The sequence below is a fragment of the Manis pentadactyla genome, chromosome 13, assembly GCF_030020395.1.
Source record: "Manis pentadactyla isolate mManPen7 chromosome 13, mManPen7.hap1, whole genome shotgun sequence".
In the NCBI taxonomy this organism is placed as follows: Eukaryota; Metazoa; Chordata; class Mammalia; order Pholidota; family Manidae; genus Manis; species Manis pentadactyla.
The window spans coordinates 99,162,501-99,180,495 of record NC_080031.1 but is presented as its reverse complement, the minus strand read 5'-3'; the positions used below and the strand labels follow the sequence as shown (position 1 = coordinate 99,180,495).

Sequence of the window (17,995 nt, the reverse complement as noted above, 5' to 3'; positions counted from 1 at the left end):
CGGGTTACCAACTGTCCGAATTTGGAGTTGGGTCGCCTGGAATCATTCCTGCCTAACGCTTTTCCTTAAACCCTAGGCATTTCTTTTCTTAGAAGCCTAAAGGAAATCCTAAGGTTTCAGCCGCCATCCGCTGTCCTTCATTTAGCACATTATTTTCCAGTAGGGCACTAGACCTGGCTTCCAGGGCTTGTTCGTCTGGCTGTGCTGGGTGGGAGGACTACGAGTTCCAGGAGGCGCAGCGAACTCTATTTCCCAGAGTCCCCCGGGTTTCGGCCCTACCAGAAGGTCTTTCCTCAGGGACTGGGGACCTCAGGGCCAAGATGGCGGCAGGAACGGGTAGTAAGTATGTGCGTTGTTTTAGCGTGGAAGGCCTTTGTAGAGCCTAGGCCGGGTACTAGATTTAGGGAGTAAGAGCAATGATTTGCTGAGAAATCAGGCCCTCCGGAGATCTGCGTTCGACGGCGTCGTGAAGGCCAACGGTTGACGGCCTAGAAGTTTATGGTTTTGTGGCGCAGGGAGACCGCGGATATTTAAAAGCCGTAGCTCAGCGAATCCTTGTGTGGTTGGGAAGTCCGTGGGGTGAGAGAGAAAAGTGCTTTAGAGACTCGGTCGTGCAGACGAAGAGATGCTGTGAGCCATACGGTGTGGTCGGCATCTCAAAAAGCTGTTCGTTTTCTGACCAACGCTTGTGAGGCCCCTACTCTTAGAGAAATGGGGCATTTTAACCGTGAGCTTTTGCTGCCTTTGGGGAATTGCGTTTCGTGCATCTCAGCCATTTTCCTGTTTTACGGATAGAAATGGCCTTTCTCAGGTTCGAAGTTACTGGTGGGAGGGTAACTGAGGGAAGTAAACAAGTTTATGCTAAGGAGGAGGCGGGACAGTAGGAGGAAGGAGGGTGGCCGCTCGGAATCCTGGGAAAAAAAGCCCTTGCATTCAATTTGGAATTAAGTATTCTTAAAACTGGGCTTTTCCGGAGAACTGTCTTGTCTTAACGTGACATTCCCCAGTTTCTTATATTTATTATTTCCTTTTTTTTTTTGAATAAAGCAGAGTAGTCATGGAGTTTGAAGAAATGGTTTGCCAGGTACTCAGAGCGTACTCAATGAATAGGTGTGAACCCAGTAGTGATATTTTACTAGAGAGGTGAAAATCAAAGATTTGGTGAGAGCAGATTACTTTGTCCTTACAGGTTGGGATGTTTTTATTAGGCTTTTAGTCTTCTCTTTGGGGCTTAGAACTAGAGTCTGAATGCCTCTAAGCCCTTTCTTTTTTTAGAACACAAGCTGCTGAGTACTGGCCCGACAGAGCCCTGGTCCATCCGAGAGAAGCTGTGTTTAGCGTCTTCTGTTATGAGGAGTGGAGATCAAAATTGGTAAGGTACTTAGTATGTGTACTTTCTTGGGTCTTAGAAACTGTTGGGTTTTTTTTCTTCTACACTGGTGGGTTTCCGTAGTTAATCATGCAAGCCTTTAAGTGGTATTTCTTTTTTAAAACTTTTTGAGATCAAGTTCGTATACCATATAATTAACCCATTCACAGAATTTAATATATTCAGAGTTGTGCACCCATCACCGCAGTCTAATTTTAGAACATTTTCATTACACCTAAAAGAAACTCTTACACTTTAGCAGTCACTCCACAGATTCCTCTACACCTCCCTACCCCCTGATCTACTTTTTGTTTCTCTAGATTGCCTATTCTAGACATTTCATATAAATAGACTCATGTAATTTGAGGAACTGCCAGACTTCTTAAAAGCCACTTACAGGTTTACATTTCCACGAGCAATAAGCGAGAGCCCTAATTTTGTTGCTCTGCAATACTTAATGTCTGACCTTTTGGTTATAGCCACACTGGTGGGTTTGAAATGGTATCTCCTAGTGGTTTTGATTTGGATATTCATGGTGACTAATGTTGAGCATCTTTTCACATGCTTAATGGCCATTTGTGTGTCTTTGGAGAAATGTCTTCAGATCCTTTGGATAGTATCTTTGTTTTTGAGTTTTAACAATTCTTTTTATATTCTGAACACAAATTCCTTGTCAGATTGATGATTTGCAATAATATTTCTATTTTGTGTGTTTTCATTTTCTTGGTATCATTTACAGCACAAATGTTCTTAATTTTGATACGGCTAACTTATTTTTTCTTTTGTTGTTTGTGGTTTGATGTTATGAAACCATTTACTTCTGTTTTCTTCTAAGAGCTTTATAGTTTTAGCAGTCACTCTACACATTTAGGTCTTCAATCCATTTTGAGTTAATTTTTGTGTATATTATAAGGCAGGAGTTTCAAAAATTTTTTCTTTTTTTTAAACTTTTTTCCCCTCAGAATCTAAGGTCACTTTATTGTCTTAAGCCTATGATTATTTAATATATGAATTTGTGTTTATATGGTAAATCTCTACTACTATAACCATTGAAATGAATTTACAAAAGTACCATTACTGGTCACATTTACTGCAACTTTCTTCAACTTGTGTGTTTTTCAAAGGTGAAACAAGAATATTCTAGGTAGCAACTGCCCTTGAGCCAAATTACGTCATACATTCCAAAACAAAATGAATCATGGTAATTTGATAAATCTCAGACTTAAATATACAACTCACTGGTTTGAAATAGAATCCAATCTGTGTATTTCCTCCTAGTTTCATTAGAAAAATTGTATAAGGATACCTAAGTAAAACTTTGAAATTTTAAATTATATTTATTTTTTGAGGAGGTACTAAGTCATAAGATTTAAAATTGAAAATGGTACACAGTGTCTCCCATCGCTGTACCTTATCTCCCAGTGTTAATAGTTTCTTGTGTTGTTTCTCTGGCATTAATATTGTATACATGAGCAAATATATGTTTTCTTTCTCCCTCTTCTTTTTAAACACAAATGGTTGTATACTATATATACTGTTCTTTGCTGATACTGCTTTTTTTAAGTTGTACTATATCTTATAGATTGTTGTATATCTCTGTATATGAAAGATCTCTTCTATAACAACTGTTTGGTATTTTATAAATATATCTGTTTATTTAATTGGTACTTCAACAATGTACATTTACTAATTTAAATACAACCTTACACATTTATGTATACCGAGGGTAGAATTACTGGGTCAGAGAATATATGAGTTTATAAAATTTGATAAATATTTCAAATTTCCCTACTCAGATTGTTTCAGTTTATACTCCCATTAGTAATATATCAGAGTATCTGTTTTTCTATGCCTGGCTCATAGAAAGTGTTGTTAGGTGTTCTTGTTCTTTTGTGTTTATCTTACATGAGTGAGGGTGAGAGAGCCACTTGTATTTCCTTTTCTGTAAACTGCTTTTATCCATTTTCGATTTGATTATTAGTCTTTCTGTCTAATTTCAGGAGCTCCTTATATAAAAGGGAGGTTATTAGGGATATATTATATATTAGGGAGATTAGCCATTTGATCTATGAGATGTACTTTTTTTTTTAAACCATCTTGACATTTAGCTTTGCTTATGGTGATGTTTTTATGTGAAGACTTTTAAAATTCAATTTATTTATTAATTTCTTTTACAGATTCTGGTTTTTGTGACATTACTAGAAAGTTCTTTCCTAGTCATAAAATGATTCTCTTGTGACTTCTAGCACTTTCATGGTTAATTTTTTTAAACAGTTGAATCTTTGATCTATTTGAGGCTTATCTTACTGTGAAGTATGGATCAAACTTTATTTTTTGCTGATAGCTATCCATATAACAATATTCAAGTAAACTTTGTATAAAGGAAAAGAGCTCTGTGATACCATTATCCCAATACAAAATTTTAAAACTTCTTTGTTTTCTAAGTTATAAAATACTTCAACCACATAGAGAAATGTGGAGAATAATATAGAATGCCCATACACCGGTGCCTGGATTTTTAAAAAATCTTAATATTTTGTAATATTTCCTAAAGATATTTTTAAAGAAATAAACACACAGTTGAAGCCCCTTTATTCTCTTTTTTTATCCCATTCCAGTCTCACTATTTTCATTTTTGCCTGTTTGTTTCTTTGTTTTTATACCTGCAGCTCCTTAAAAGATTGTCTGATTGCATCAAAGAAGAACATTGTGCCATCTTTTTTCAGTTAATATAACGTTATAAGTACATTCCATATCAACACACATATATCATTATTATTTTTATGGATGATGAATATTTTGTAGGGTTGAAGTGCTGTAAGTTAAACATCCTCTTGCAGGCGTTTAGGAAAAACCTAACTTGATCAGTCTGATCAAGTCCACTTAGTGACTGCTGCTTTGTTAGATAATTTTCTTATATTACATCCCTAGGAGCTGTATTAGTGGATCAGAAGATAACTTTTTTAGGTCTGGAATATATGACAAGTTGCTTTTCAAAAGGCAGATCTTTCCTGAAAGAATCAAAATCAACATAAAAAATATTTCCCCAAAACAACAGAAATGATACTTTAGGTTATATATCTTCACTTTACCTATGAAGTATATCACCTAGGAAAGCTGTTTAGCAGTGAATGTTTCCCTCTAAATGATGTTTAAATAGTTGTATCATTTTCTTTAGGCACATGTTTCAGAATACTTCCAGTGGTATTTTTTTTATTTCAGAATTTAATCCAAATCTTGAACTCAGCATACCTTCCTTCTTTTTGCTGTTTGGTGTGTAATAAGGCTTTTCTCAACTTCGTTAGGGTATCAGTTAGCAGAGCAATCAAGCCCTTTGCAGAACCTGGCCGCCCTCCAGACTGGTTCTCTCAAAAAGTAAGTTCTCCAGCCAAGTGTTCTTTCAGAGCAATCTTTAAGATGAGAAGCAGGTTCCCTTCCAGCTTCTGCCCTTTAATCAATCACAAGGCTTTTACACCATGAAGAGAGAGAATAGTTGATACCTTTTCCTTTCTCCTTCTGTTTGTCAGTCCATCCATATATGTTTGTATTTCAAACTATACTTGCATAATAGTTAAGAGCCCAAGCTTGGGAGTTAGATCTGGGTTTAATTTGACTTCAATTAAAAACTTTGGACCGTGACCCTCAGTTTTCTTACTTGAAAAATAAAGATAAAAGCTGCTTAATTCTTGTGAAGATTTAGTTGAGGTTATAATAGCTGTAAAGCATTTAGCACAGTGCCTTGCATGTAGTAACTACTCAATGGCTGTTAGCTGTAAGTATTGGCTGTTAGGTGTCTTAACCCAAATACACAAACTCCAGGCCAGTAGACTCCCTTTTCTGTGTCTGGGTATTGATTATTTTGAGCTGACTTGATTCCAAAGTAATTTGCCCTCCTAGAAATTGTATCTTACATGTAGTAGCTCTTCTCTCTAAACCTTAGTGTAATCTGTTGAAACTTTGAAGGGTTATTCATTTCCAGGCTTGCTTCTCATGTTTTCACTGTTTCCCCCATAGCATTGTGCTTCCCAGTACTCGGAGCTTCTAGAGACCACTGAGACCCCAAAGTGAGTACAGAGCCACTGAGATCCCAAAGTGAGCCCTTAAACCCAATCTCTGTAATAGAGATTGTTTACTGAGGAAGTTTGGATTATATATATTACTGGGAAATAAAAGCATAGCAGAAATTATCGGTGGTTAGGTGATTGAGAAGGCTCAAAGGAAACAAGTGGGCGTGGAAACAAATGTTCTGTTACTCAAATGTATGTTTCTAGTTTTTTGGTTTTTTGTTTTTTTTTTAATCACAGACGGAAAAGGGGTGAAAAGGGGGAAGTGGTGGAAACTGTTGAAGATGTCATTGTTCGGAAATTGACTGCTGAAAGAGTTGAGGAATTAAAGAAAGTGATAAAGGAAACCCAAGAAAAATACAGGTACTTATCAAAGAGAATGCCACGTGGTTGGGAGACCCAGACGGGGTTGATTGCTGAGACTTGTCAGAATTTAGCATGTTAAAAAACCCAGTCTACCTATCTTTTCTTCTTACAGACAGCTGAAAAGAGATGCAGAACTAATTCAAGCTGGGCACATGGACAGCAGACTGGATGAGCTTTGCAATCACATTGTGATGTGGGTTATCTTATGTTATTCTACTTATACCCCCTTCTCTTTTCTCTCTTTGTTACTCTCTTTCCTCCTCAGATAATCTGGCTTATTCCCTTTGCTGCCATTCCTTTAGACTTGAGAAGATTCTGGAAGGGGAAAACTGCAGAGTGGCCTGGTAGCTGGGAGGGGGGAGTGAGTCCTAGAAGGTAATGTGATGGAACATTCCAATGTGAAAACATAACTTCTAACTTAAAACTGCTCTAGTTTGCCTGGGCAAAGAACTGGTAGTTAGGCAGTACACTTAATTCCCTGTTTTGCTGATAAGAATTCATGTTTAGATCTTTAATCCAGAGAGTGCTAGCCTGGCAAAAAATTTCTCTGTAGAGCACTGAGCTGTGGAAGAGCTGGAGCTGCCTGGGATCCAATCCTTAATTCCCTTTTTAGGAAAAAGAAATTGGAGGAAGAGGAGGCTGAAGTAAAGAGGAAGGCTACGGATGCTGCCTATCAGGGTAAGCTGAATCTGGCGGTGACTGTTTAGCAATTACCTACAGTACTGAATGCTCAGGATCACAGTTGAAGACGATTTTGTAACATAGAACCCACTAATTCCAATTTACTTGCATACTTCCCTCTATCATTTTCTCTCTTACCCAGAATAAAAACATCCCTTTGTTTTCAAGAAGAAACTTAGAAAATGAGCTCTGCTCATATCTCACTAGACCTTGAGTCCCTTTAGGACACAAAGGCTTGATTGTAAGGTTTTAAAAGTCAAAGACCTTTAGAAAGATTGAGAAGAGCTCAGTCATTGGATAGGAGGAAGAACTCAAGCATTTGTAACTCTAGGAATACATGCTCTGAACCAATAAAGTCTTTCTGTCTTGTTAAAGCAAAATCCTAATTGTTGAAGAGGATATTGAGGGGCATTTACAGCAACTTTCCTACTCCAAGGACCTTTGAGATAGTGAAATAATTAAATGAGTTTGCTTAGTGTGAGAATTCCTCTTAGGAAGAATTAGGCTAAAAGGTTACCTATCTCCCAGAAGTCAATTAAAGTTTTCTATTCCAAACTCATGCTGTTTAGTAATCAGCATCCTCATTTGTTCGGTATTTTGTAACAGCAGAGTAGTGTCTAGTTTTTTATTTAATTCTGAAGACTTAGAAATTGTCCTCTTTTATATTCTAGCCCGTCAAGCAGTAAAAACACCCCCACGGAGGTTACCCACAGTGATGGTCCGCTCTCCTATAGATTCTGCCTCTCCAGGAGGTGATTATCCACTTGGGGACTTAACTACAGCCGCTATGGAAGAGGCTACCTCTGGGGTGAGTATATTTCCATCCACAGGAATTGATCAGCAAAGCGACAATAAGCCAGCAGAGAGCTGAGTGATGAGAAAACCACTTCTGGCCTAGAGGAAACTTCCTCTCTTGGTCTGAATGCTAAAAACTTAATTTACCATGTTCTGTGTTCTGAGATAAGGATGGACCTAACAACATTGAGGCTTTTGACCTTTTGAGAGAGAGGTCTAAAGATACCTGAAGGAATTGTTCTGAGTGTACTAGTCTTATGAAATTCTTGCTCAAATAAGGGACAGTTTTCCTTGTTAAATACATTATTGGTAGTGGGTAAGGAGTTTGTAGAAGGCAGGTTGGGTGGAATGGTTGGATCATTTTGGGTTTGAGTGGGTGGCAGAGAATAAATTGTGGGAAAAGTGTGGCTGAGAACAGGAGAGGTAGAGGTTTTCTGGTTAGTTCCACTCAGGCTTAATAAAGTAATAGATGCACTAACCCATCCAGACTAGTAGGGAACCTTTCAGAGTTTGAGAAGTCAGATAAAGGTTCTCTGTTGTCTCTTAGGTAACCCCTGGGACTTTGCCGAGTACCCCAGTCACCTCGTTTCCTGGGATTCCTGACACCCTTCCTCCAGGCTCTGCACCCTTAGAAGCCCCCATGACCCCAGTAACAGATGATTCACCCCAGAAAAAGATGCTTGGACAGAAAGCAACTCCACCCCCCTCCCCTCTGCTGTCAGAGCTCTTGAAGAAGGGCAGCCTCCTGCCTACTAGCCCCAGACTGGTATGGAGACTTCTGTGGGTGTTTGAGAGCTGTGGTGATTTAGTACTTTGGAAGGGAGTGCCTGGGACCTAAAATACCATACAGAAAAAAAAGTTCAAAAGAGGGAAGAGATATCCTAATTAAATGTTAATTTAAAGCAAAGCAAAACAAAACAAAAACAGTAGGTCAGTAGTATCCCTGGGTCCTGCAGTATCTGAAACCACAATTACTTGGTTCTCTTCTCCAAAGAACTCTTGTCAAATAATTTTGAAAATTAGAATCTCACTTGGGTCTGAAATTACACTCTTTGGATATTAACTTTGAGTTTCATGAAGTCTGGTCAGCTGCTGGAGCATTTTTGGGAAGTGGTAGTAAAGGAAAGCTTGAGTGCAGCCTTCACCTCTGTTCTTCCCCGGTAGGTCAATGAGAGTGAAATGGCTGTGGCTTCTGGTCACCTGAACAGTGCTGGTGTCCTCCTGGAGGTAGGCGGGGTCCTCCCCATGATACATGGCGGGGAGACGCAGCAAACCCCCAGCACTGTTGCAGCCTCCCCTGCTGCCTCGGGTAAGTCACCACTTTTCCATTGTCTGCTTTACTTCAGAGAGGTTGGACTTTTTTTATTGACTACCCTTGCTTTCCAGCCTTTATTACTAAGCTGTCAAGGCTACTTTAACTGTTAAATAATATAGTGCCCCAGATTGTAAATCCATTCCATCTTCAAAATACTGATAGCCCTGGATGACCACAGTATAGTTATTAATGAGCGAGGAATAGATTGATAGTGAAGCTGTTTCTCTGGGGCTTGCAGAATCATGGCAGGGTGCTAGAGATACCTGAGATGATAGAGTGGGGGGACAATATTTGGAACCAGAGAGCTAGACTTGAGGCTCAGGCCTGCCAAGTACTATTTTATGACCTTGGATAGGTAACTTAACTGTTGAACCTCAGTTTCCTTTTTTATTAATTGAAATGTATATGCTTCACAAGGAAGTACTGAGAATTAAATGAGGTAGAAAATGTAAAGCAAAAAAAACCCCAGCTTTATAAAATATCAAATAAGTATTAGATATTGGTCTTTGAGTGGTATTGAAGATGGGTGGTTTACGGCATGCTTGACTTTAGCAGGAGTGACAGATTTAGTCATACGTGTGTGTGTGTGTGTGTGTGTGTGTGTGTGTGTGTGTGTGTGTGTGTGTGTGTGTTTCACTTTCTTCTGGGAAAAATTTCCATCCATTTTTCATGTATGTTGTGTGTTCTAGTGCTTTCCTAACTTGGGTCAGTCCTAACTTGGCAGATTTTAGGTGAGGTTGGAGAAAGTAAGGACATACGTAATGAGTTTATTCAACAGAGGAGTTGCTTTCATCTTTTGAGACTAAATATTTTCTTTTTGAGTCTTAAAGTGGCTATTGATTCTTTCTCATGTACTTTCCTCTTACCTCATTTTGTGTACCTCTTTGTCTGTTAGGTGCTCCCACTCTTTCCCGGCTTTTAGAAGCTGGTCCTACACAGTTCACCTCACCTCTTGCTTCCTTCACTACTGTTGCCAGTGAACCTCCAGTTAAACTTGTGCCACCCCCTGTAGAGTCTGTGTCCCAGGCTACCATTGTCATGATGCCTGCCCTGCCAGCACCATCCTCTGCTCCGGCTGTCTCCACTCCTGAGAGTGTCGTTCCAGGTGTGTTCCAGACCCACACCCTGAGCAGCCACTAGTTAGAGACAGAACATCAAAAGCATCAACTCCAAATCAGATGCTTCTGTTCTGTTTTCCTTTGGCATGTGCCATCTTTATCCTTAGAAAAACCAAGGGTATGAGAAGAGTTGGGTGGCATTTATTGTTGGGGGAAGAAGGTTGTACATATAAGTGGGCTTGAGAATGTGTTCTCACTTTACTTTCTGGATAAAAGTGGGGAGAAGAAAATACAGGCACATGTAAGATAACTTTCTGAGCTTATGTGGGTATTTGCTATCTGTGTATAGCCGTGGTGTGATCTTCAGGTGGTCACCTGGTACAGATAAGCTTCTGAGGTGCTTTTCTCTTCCTGTTATTCAGTGAGTCAGCCTGACCCCTGTGTTCCTATGGAGGCTGTGGGGGATCCGCACACTGTGACGGTTTCCATGGATAGCAGTGAAATCTCCATGATCATCAATTCTATCAAAGAAGAATGTTTCCGATCAGGGGTAGCAGAGGCCCCTGGAGGATCAAAGGCTCCAAGCATAGATGGGAAGGAAGATTTAGATTTGGCCGAAAAGATGGATATTGCTGTGTCTTACACAGGTGAAGAGCTGGACTTTGAGACTGTTGGAGACATCATTGCCATCATTGAGGACAAGGTAACTATTGAACAAAGCCCAAAAGAACCTCTCGTGGGTCCAGCATAGGCTTCTCTCCTCAGCCTCTCATCTCGGTAGCGCCAAAGCCCTTTGGTGCTGACGTACTCATCATGTCCCAGCCACTCCCTGTATTACTGGTTTTGCACAGGACAAGTGCCTATCCATTGGCTGCTTCTACTGCATGGAGAAGCTGGAGAGAGAAGCTGCAGATTCAGCCCCTCTCATTCGCTGCTGACAGAACCGGGGGACTTGGGCTTCTTTCTGTGACTCAGCTGTGTGTTTTATGGGACAGGTGGACGATCATCCTGAAGTGCTGGATGTGGCAGCCGTGGAAGCGGCGCTGTCATTCTGTGAAGAAAATGATGACCCCCAGTCCCTGCCTGGCCCTTGGGAGCACCCTATCCAGCAGGGGCGGGACAAGCAAGTGCCCCTCTCTGCACCTGAGATGACAGTCAAGCAAGAGAGGCTGGACTTGGAGGAAACAGAAAACAAAGGACTCCGTGAACTAGTGGACCTCAGGGAGCCCAGTGTTGAGATCAAAATGGAACCTGCAGAAACAGAGCAAGGCATTTCAGAGACTGAAATAGGAGCTGGAGCTGTTTCTGCCACTGGTTTGGAGCCACCAGAACTCAGGAATCAGGACTCAGACGAGGAAACCAGAAGTACTGCCATTAGAGAGATTGCCGAAGCAGAGGTCACCGGTGGGAAAAGGGAAGGGACTGCGCTCACAGCTGTGAAGACGGAGGTATGTAGATCGGGCTGGGAGGGTGGACGGTTATACCTTAGTTAAGAAGTGACGATTTAGGCCTTCCGTTTTCCTTTTGCATTCCTGAGTTTGATGTATTTGGTACAACCGGAGCCCACAGATGTGATCCTTTTAAGGTGACCATTAGAACCATGTTAACATGGGTAGGATTTAGAATTTCTTCTGTAGTCTCATTATCATTGAAGAATAAAGTTATGTAAGCTGTAGTTGATTTGCCAGTACTTAGGGTATTTGTTTTTTTTGTTCTTCAGGCATCCCCTGAAAGCATGTTGTCTCCTTCCCACGGCTCAAATCCTGTTGAAGATCCTTTAGAGGCAGAGATGCAGCACAAGTTTGAAATGTCAGGTAAATAATAAGGCCAGGAAATCTTCAGTCTGTAACTAACTTGAAATCATTTGCTTTGGCTTCTGAGGGACTGGGGGTTGTGGGCAAGTAGAAGAGGTAGAATAGGTCAGCATGGAAAGGAGAGCTGCAGGGTATTACTGTCCACAGGAAGGGGAAGGCTAAGGTGAAAAAATCTTCAGGTAGTCTTTCTCTCCTCTGCAGACTCATTGAAAGAAGAATCAGGGGCTATTTTTGGAAGCCAGATAAAGGTATTTCAGACTTTTCTTTATTCCTCTTGCTGTGTGACTAGATTTCCTGTAGCACTACCTTTTTAATGAATTTCATTAAACTCACATTTTTATTCTCTGAGATGAGACTGGTCAAGGAGCTGCATGGGGAGAAGCTGTAGTGGATAGTCAGGCCTGGGAGTGCTGTGGCAACATGTGCTTCCCATCTGAAGGAATTTGTGAACATCACACAGATCCTTCTCTGCATATAATGCCTCAAAACCTTTGATACATCCAGAGTGATTTGGAGTGAATTAAGGATATCAGAGCAAGGGAGAACATAGAACTCAGATTATTAATTATGTATACTATTCTGAGAAAAATCATCAGTGTTTTCTTTTTAGAGTTATTAAAATAATAGTAACAGACTTGAAGTAATGCGATGTGAGCTTGCTCCATCAGATGAGACACAAAATAAAAACTATTTTTGATAACTTTGTATCCAGGGTCAGAGTTCCTCTCCAGAGCAAGGGGAAAGAAGGAACGCCTCTTAGCTTAGTCTTAAGTAAGTAGCTTTTTTTTTTCTTCCTTTTAAAAAGATCCTGGGTCTTAGTCTGTCCAGGTTCTAAATTACTTGACAGTCAGTGTCTGTAAGTAGACAGTATTGTAAGTGATAGAGGGCTAAGTCAGAAAACAGCGTGAGGCCATTTTCTAGAACTGATCTAATCCGAAAGATAGATTATGTTTAATGACGCTTTGCTGGATGGCTTTGCTTGCACTTGTTGACCGGAGCACACTGTGTCTAAGGATGCCCCCGGTGAGGAGGATGAGGAAGATGGAGTCAGTGAGGTGGCCAGCCTAGAGGAGCCTAAGGAAGAAGATCAAGGAGAAGGCTATTTGTCAGAAATGGATAATGAGCCCCCCGTGAGTGAGAGTGATGATGGCTTTAGCATACACAATGCTACGCTGCAGTCCCATACGCTGGCCGACTCCATCCCCAGCAGCCCTGCTTCTTCACAGTTGTGAGTATCTGAGATTCTTCTTTGAGGTCAAGGCAGAGAAGGTGAGAAGTTGCAAGGTCTTTAATCTTGCTTCTTTCATCCCTTTCTTGGTTTCATCCCTTTCCCTAACAGGAAATAGTTAGGACTTTTTTTTTTTCACTTAGGCCTGGTGGGACTTCTGTATTCCCTTTGTTTCAGCTCTGTCTGTAGTGAGGATCAGGAGGCGATTCAGGCACAGAAAATCTGGAAGAAAGCCATCATGCTTGTATGGAGAGCTGCAGCTAATCACAGGTGAGTGGGCTTTCCCGTATGCAGACATACTCTGTTTCTCCTCATTGTTGGTGACTAGAAAAAAAGTCTGAGTAGGCTAATATGGGCGGCATTGACTTTACAACCTTCAGCAACTTGATACCAGGTTCTCTCATGTGATTCTGGAGGTTAAATCAGTAATGGCACCTTACTCTCTTTGGGCAGGTATGCCAATGTCTTCCTGCAACCTGTTACAGATGATATAGCGCCTGGCTACCATAGCATTGTACAGAGGTAAGCAACGATGCACTCAGCATGCTTACTTGCCTCTGTTGTGAATTGTCCGGTTGTAGTGGACTTTTACTTCAGACAGTAAGTTTAAAGCAAATGTTTTTGGTATGAGTAAGGGTGACCAAGTGCTGAAGCGATCATTTCAGTGGCTGGATCACCAATGACAGTTTAAAAGAATTAACCTCCTTTATTACCTTTCTTAACCAAAACTTTCTATACAGGCTGACTGGTTTTTGGATTAAGTGCAAGTTTTGGGGGCGACAAGTTGGTGTTTGAATCCTGTCAGCTGAAACAGAAGGGAAATATATGAGATGATCTATATGTTAATAGTATATTCAGAGATCCAGTTGAGTCTCTTCCCTCTCTGCCACCATTTACCTGTTATTTTTTTTAGGCCTATGGATTTGTCAACTATTAAGAAAAACATTGAAAATGGACTGATTCGTAGCACAGCCGAATTTCAACGTGACATTATGCTGATGTTCCAGAATGCTGTAATGTATAATAGCTCAGATCATGATGTCTACCACATGGCAGTAGAAATGCAGCGAGATGTCTTGGAGCAGATCCAGGTACCTTGAGGGTCCTTAATGTTTTTGCTAAAATGAAATGAAAATACTCAAGAGAAGGTTTCACACTGATGTTAGGAAGGGGTGCTGTGGCTTTTCCTTGGAATAGCCATCAGGGACATGGAACATAAAATTTTGTTCTTGCTGGATTCATGTTGGTTTGGTCAAAGAGTTGTGATAGAACGTTCTGCCTTGCTTAGTCAAATAACTTGTGTTCTGAAGTTTTTAAATAAATCTTTATAAAGTGGGCAATGTACATTTTAAATTATGTTAAATAAGCATGTACATAACAGACAATCAATAAATAGTTTCTTCTCCCTTTTCATCACAAATAACCTACTTTTAATGTGTATTTGCATTATTGGGATATTGAAGGAATGTTGTTTATCTACAGAGTCTGCCAAATTACTTAAATTGCTTAATGATTTTTGGTTCGCCTAATACTTCTCTTATTGATTCATAAAGCATAGAGATTTTAATCCTATATTTTAGCCAGAAAATGTTAGAGCCATTGGCATTTTAAGATTCTTTAGCATACCCAACTAGAATTAAAACCTAATACGCTAGATGTCTAATTAGTCAAGAAGTATTTGAATGATGTTTGTAGACGGGTGCTATCCAAAGTCCCATTTACAAAGCCTAAGGTGTCATATAATTCTTCCCTACTGGATCGGGTCTCCAAGGCCTGTTTCTTCTCCCTACAGCAATTCCTGGCTACACAGTTGATTATGCAAACGTCTGAGTCTGGGATCAGTGCTAAAAGTCTTCGAGGGAGAGATTCTACACGTAAACAGGATTCTTCAGAGAAGGTGAGGAGGCCAAAAAGAGCCAGTGTACCAGTGCTAAAAGTCTGAAGCATCTAAGGAACCTTAAGTTTCTACTTGGTATTGCCGGGTTTCAACATTCCAGTGGTGAACAGACATAAATCATAGAATGGTGGTTGTTTGCTCTCATCCAAACATTGAAGAAACCTGCTGTGACTGGAAGGCCCAGTCACATGGGGAGATTGTGAGCTGAGTGAGTGAATTAAAAATTCCTCTGGGAGAGTGCTCATGAGGTGGGGAAATGGCTTATCCGGAAGCATTTGGGGACCATCAGTTCCTGTTCCAGAGGCATAATGGCCAGACTGCTTTTGTATCTCTTTCCTCTTGTTCTTAAGTTTTTAAATTTTGTCTTTGTGTGTGTGGTGCTTTGTCTCTGTCCTGAGGTTTGGGGTGCTTGGAGCTGAGAGTTTCCATGGAACCTGATCAGTGTTTGTTTGTCCTCTAACAGGACAGTGTCCCCATGGGCTCCCCTGCCTTCCTTCTCTCTCTCTTTGTAAGTATTGAATGGCTGCAAGGGATGGTGTTGCCACAAAGATTCTTAGCTCCTGCTGGGGGGTGGGTGGCAGAGGGAAATTCAATGTGCAGACTGTGGCAATGTCTTGAACTTCTCTTTATTCAGGTCATTGAGTAAGAAACTGTCTCTTCTTCTGCATTCCTGTCTTTCTGCATGTGTGTGTGTGTGGGCTGGGTAGGGACTATTATGAGTTCACTGGGCTGAAATGAGATACTCTTGTCAAGGATCTACGATGCACTGCTCCTCATTTCTTGACTGCAGCTTCTGCCAGCTCCTTTCTTAGAGAATTGCTCAGAGCGGCAGTTGCTAGCTGGCTTCTTAAAAATGTTCCTCATACTGGCAGACACTCAGAAAAGTTTTTTTCTTTTCTGCTAATATTAAGTTGCAGGATGATGGCCGAGATGCAAACACTCAGTAAAATTTAAGGATCCTAGTAACAATGACCACTGCACATAGTAGTGGCTGGTGCAATCAGAGACAAACTTACCAAGGCCTAGCCTAAAGAATTTTATTATTTTCCTCTGTGAATTACATGACCCTCTGACTGTGTGGTGTTCATTATGGGGCACTGAGGCATGATGTACTGGAAAGGCATCAGGGCTATAAAACCACATGATCTTAAGTTCACTGGATTATCTCTTGTAACCTTGTTACCCTCATCTGTGTAAATGGAGCTAATATGAGATATCCGTCCAGCCTACCTCACAGGGATGTTGTGAGGATAAAAATAATAGGTATCTGAAACTGGCTTGAAAAAAAGATGAAACTGTTATACAAATGCAAGGTGGTATTTTTATTTTTACTGTTGCCTCAAAGGCAATTTGTGTTCTTGAACTCTAAACATTGTAGAGTCCTTGCATGTGAGAGATGTAAAAATGGCCTGGCCCAGCGAAAGTGTTCACTAGTTCATCTTGCCCACAGGCCTCAGCCTGTATCACAGACAGAACACTGTAATCTCCGTTCTTCCTTACTGGCTGCAACAGTGACTGGATCCCCAAAGCATTTGGCTGGCTGTTGCAAGGCTGGTTAATAGGATCTTTTATCTGTTGAAGACAGCAGAGTATTGCACAAGAGGAAGGAGCTGGGCTGCAGGGAGAGAGCAGCAGATGGAAAGACGCCTTCTGATTGTCCTGATCTCATGGAAAACAACTGTCAGGAGGTGCTAGGGAACTAGTGCCAGGGTCAGTCTGCAGGAAAGGCCTTTCTTATAGGGACCAACAGCTGGACAGGTATGTTAGCCAAGAATCTCACTATCCACTGCCCTTTCTGACTCTCCCACCTTTCTTTTACTCATCCTGTTCCTTTGCACATGATTTGGGGCCTGGGTGGGATGACTAATAGTCATTCTGTGGGATCCCAGGTGAACTCCAGTGATCTCTGTGGTGGGCGAGAGCAGAGTACTCTGTGCTACATTTCCTCGCACAAACTACCACCAGGTGCCTTTTAGCCCACTCTGGGGGAAGACCAGTAATATACTCCTCATCTCCTGGATTTTTCTGCTGATTCTCTCCCCACACCCCCAAGAAACCAAATCCCCAGCATTGTTGCACCTTCTGACCAACTCACTCAAGCACCCTCTCTTTGTCTGCCTGTCATCTAGGATGGGGGCACCAGGGGGCGCCGCTGTGCCATTGAAGCGGATATGAAGATGAAAAAGTGAAGCCTTAGAGTTACCCTCACTGAGCTGAACCTGAAATACAAGTAAAGACGATAGAGCTTGGGCTTGTGGGCCCAGTTCCAGAAGTGCGAGTTACGGAAGAGGAGGCACCTGGGCCATGTCACATGAGTGGGAAAATCTCTCTCAAGAGAGTTGGAGGAGTATAATTGCCTGTTTTAGGGCAAAAATCATGGGCTCTGTTAATGTCCTAATGTGTAGCTGGCAAATTGTAGCTAGTTTGTACTGTCCTGTGAAGTGTACAGTTTTTAAAAAAAAAAAAAATTGTGAAGTGTGTGTACACAATAAACTGAAAAAACTCTAGCCTTTGGTGTGTTCCTTGTATGTTTGTGTTTGTGTGAGAAATGTAACGATTTCTTCATGATAACTTTATTGGTGGGAATAAGAATGTTAGAGGGGAAAAGTCGTCTTATAAAATGAACTGTTCAGCTACAGCTCAAAAGCCAAGTAACTTGAGATTATAATTAATGTTTTAAAGTGTTGCGTTGTGCATTAAGGACTGTCTTGCTCAGCTTTTCTTAAATGTTTGGGAAAACTTAATGTTTTCAGAGTTCTGTTCATGGCATTGCTTAAAGAAGATGAAAGCATAAACACAGGTAGCACCGACCTTTAACCCAGGCTTTTGTCCTACTTAATAATATCTTGGTACAAATACTATTGCAAGTGGTATTTCTAGGACAGTGCGTTACTATTTCCTTCCTATTCTATGTGTAGGGTACTTACATACTTGAGAGTTCATAACATTGCTATTTGAAGGCTAAATTCAGTTTGAGTTTCAAATTTGTTACCTGATTTTATTCTAATATTTGTTATTAAAGAATTAGTGAAATGAACTAGTTATGAGTCTTTTAAAATAGAGAGATGGAAGTTAATAGCTATTGGAGCCTTGACAAAGATGGTTTTAAGAAAGATGGTAATTCCTAGGTCTTTTGGGCTTAAATTATAAAGCTTGTTAGACTGCTAAGAAGTAGAAGATACAGTCTTTGTGAGTGATGAATTCAAACAAGGATTTAGGAATTAAGTACAGTATATTTCAAAGCAATCCACAAACATGCATGTAATAGAAGCAATGAAGCCTAAAAGTGGAGGAGTCAGGGAGAGGTCCGTTAAAGGACATAGATTTTGGGTTGGTAAAAAAAAAAGCTTAGCACGTCAAATTGAAGGCGTTGGGGTGGGGGTAATAAGGTGACAATGAGAATAGGGA

The 17,995-nt window shown here is 40.7% G+C and overlaps 1 protein-coding gene across 6 annotated transcripts; it reads left to right on the top strand.

The window, feature by feature from the left end:
- The first annotated feature begins 107 nt into the window (after positions 1-107).
- On the top strand, positions 108-17,094 carry LOC118918495 (bromodomain-containing protein 8). Of its 6 annotated transcripts, none has more exons than XM_057490912.1 (22): positions 108-339; positions 1,276-1,372; positions 4,675-4,744; positions 5,384-5,433; positions 5,674-5,796; positions 5,912-5,992; positions 6,413-6,477; positions 7,152-7,288; positions 7,823-8,041; positions 8,440-8,584; positions 9,603-9,695; positions 10,071-10,351; positions 10,644-11,096; positions 11,369-11,462; positions 11,664-11,710; positions 12,476-12,690; positions 12,868-12,960; positions 13,144-13,212; positions 13,604-13,781; positions 14,483-14,587; positions 15,051-15,095; positions 16,717-17,094. In XM_057490912.1, exons 1-22 carry the CDS (start codon positions 321-323, stop codon positions 16,774-16,776), a joined length of 2,739 nt encoding a protein of 912 aa, XP_057346895.1. In that variant the 5' UTR covers positions 108-320; the 3' UTR covers positions 16,777-17,094. The 6 variants fall into 6 exon arrangements, with proteins under 6 accessions (XP_057346895.1, XP_036753296.2, XP_036753313.2 ...); XM_036897401.2 differs by having other exon boundaries at positions 9,486-9,695; XM_036897427.2 differs by having other exon boundaries at positions 314-343; positions 9,486-9,695.
- Positions 17,095-17,995: the final 901 nt, after the last annotated feature.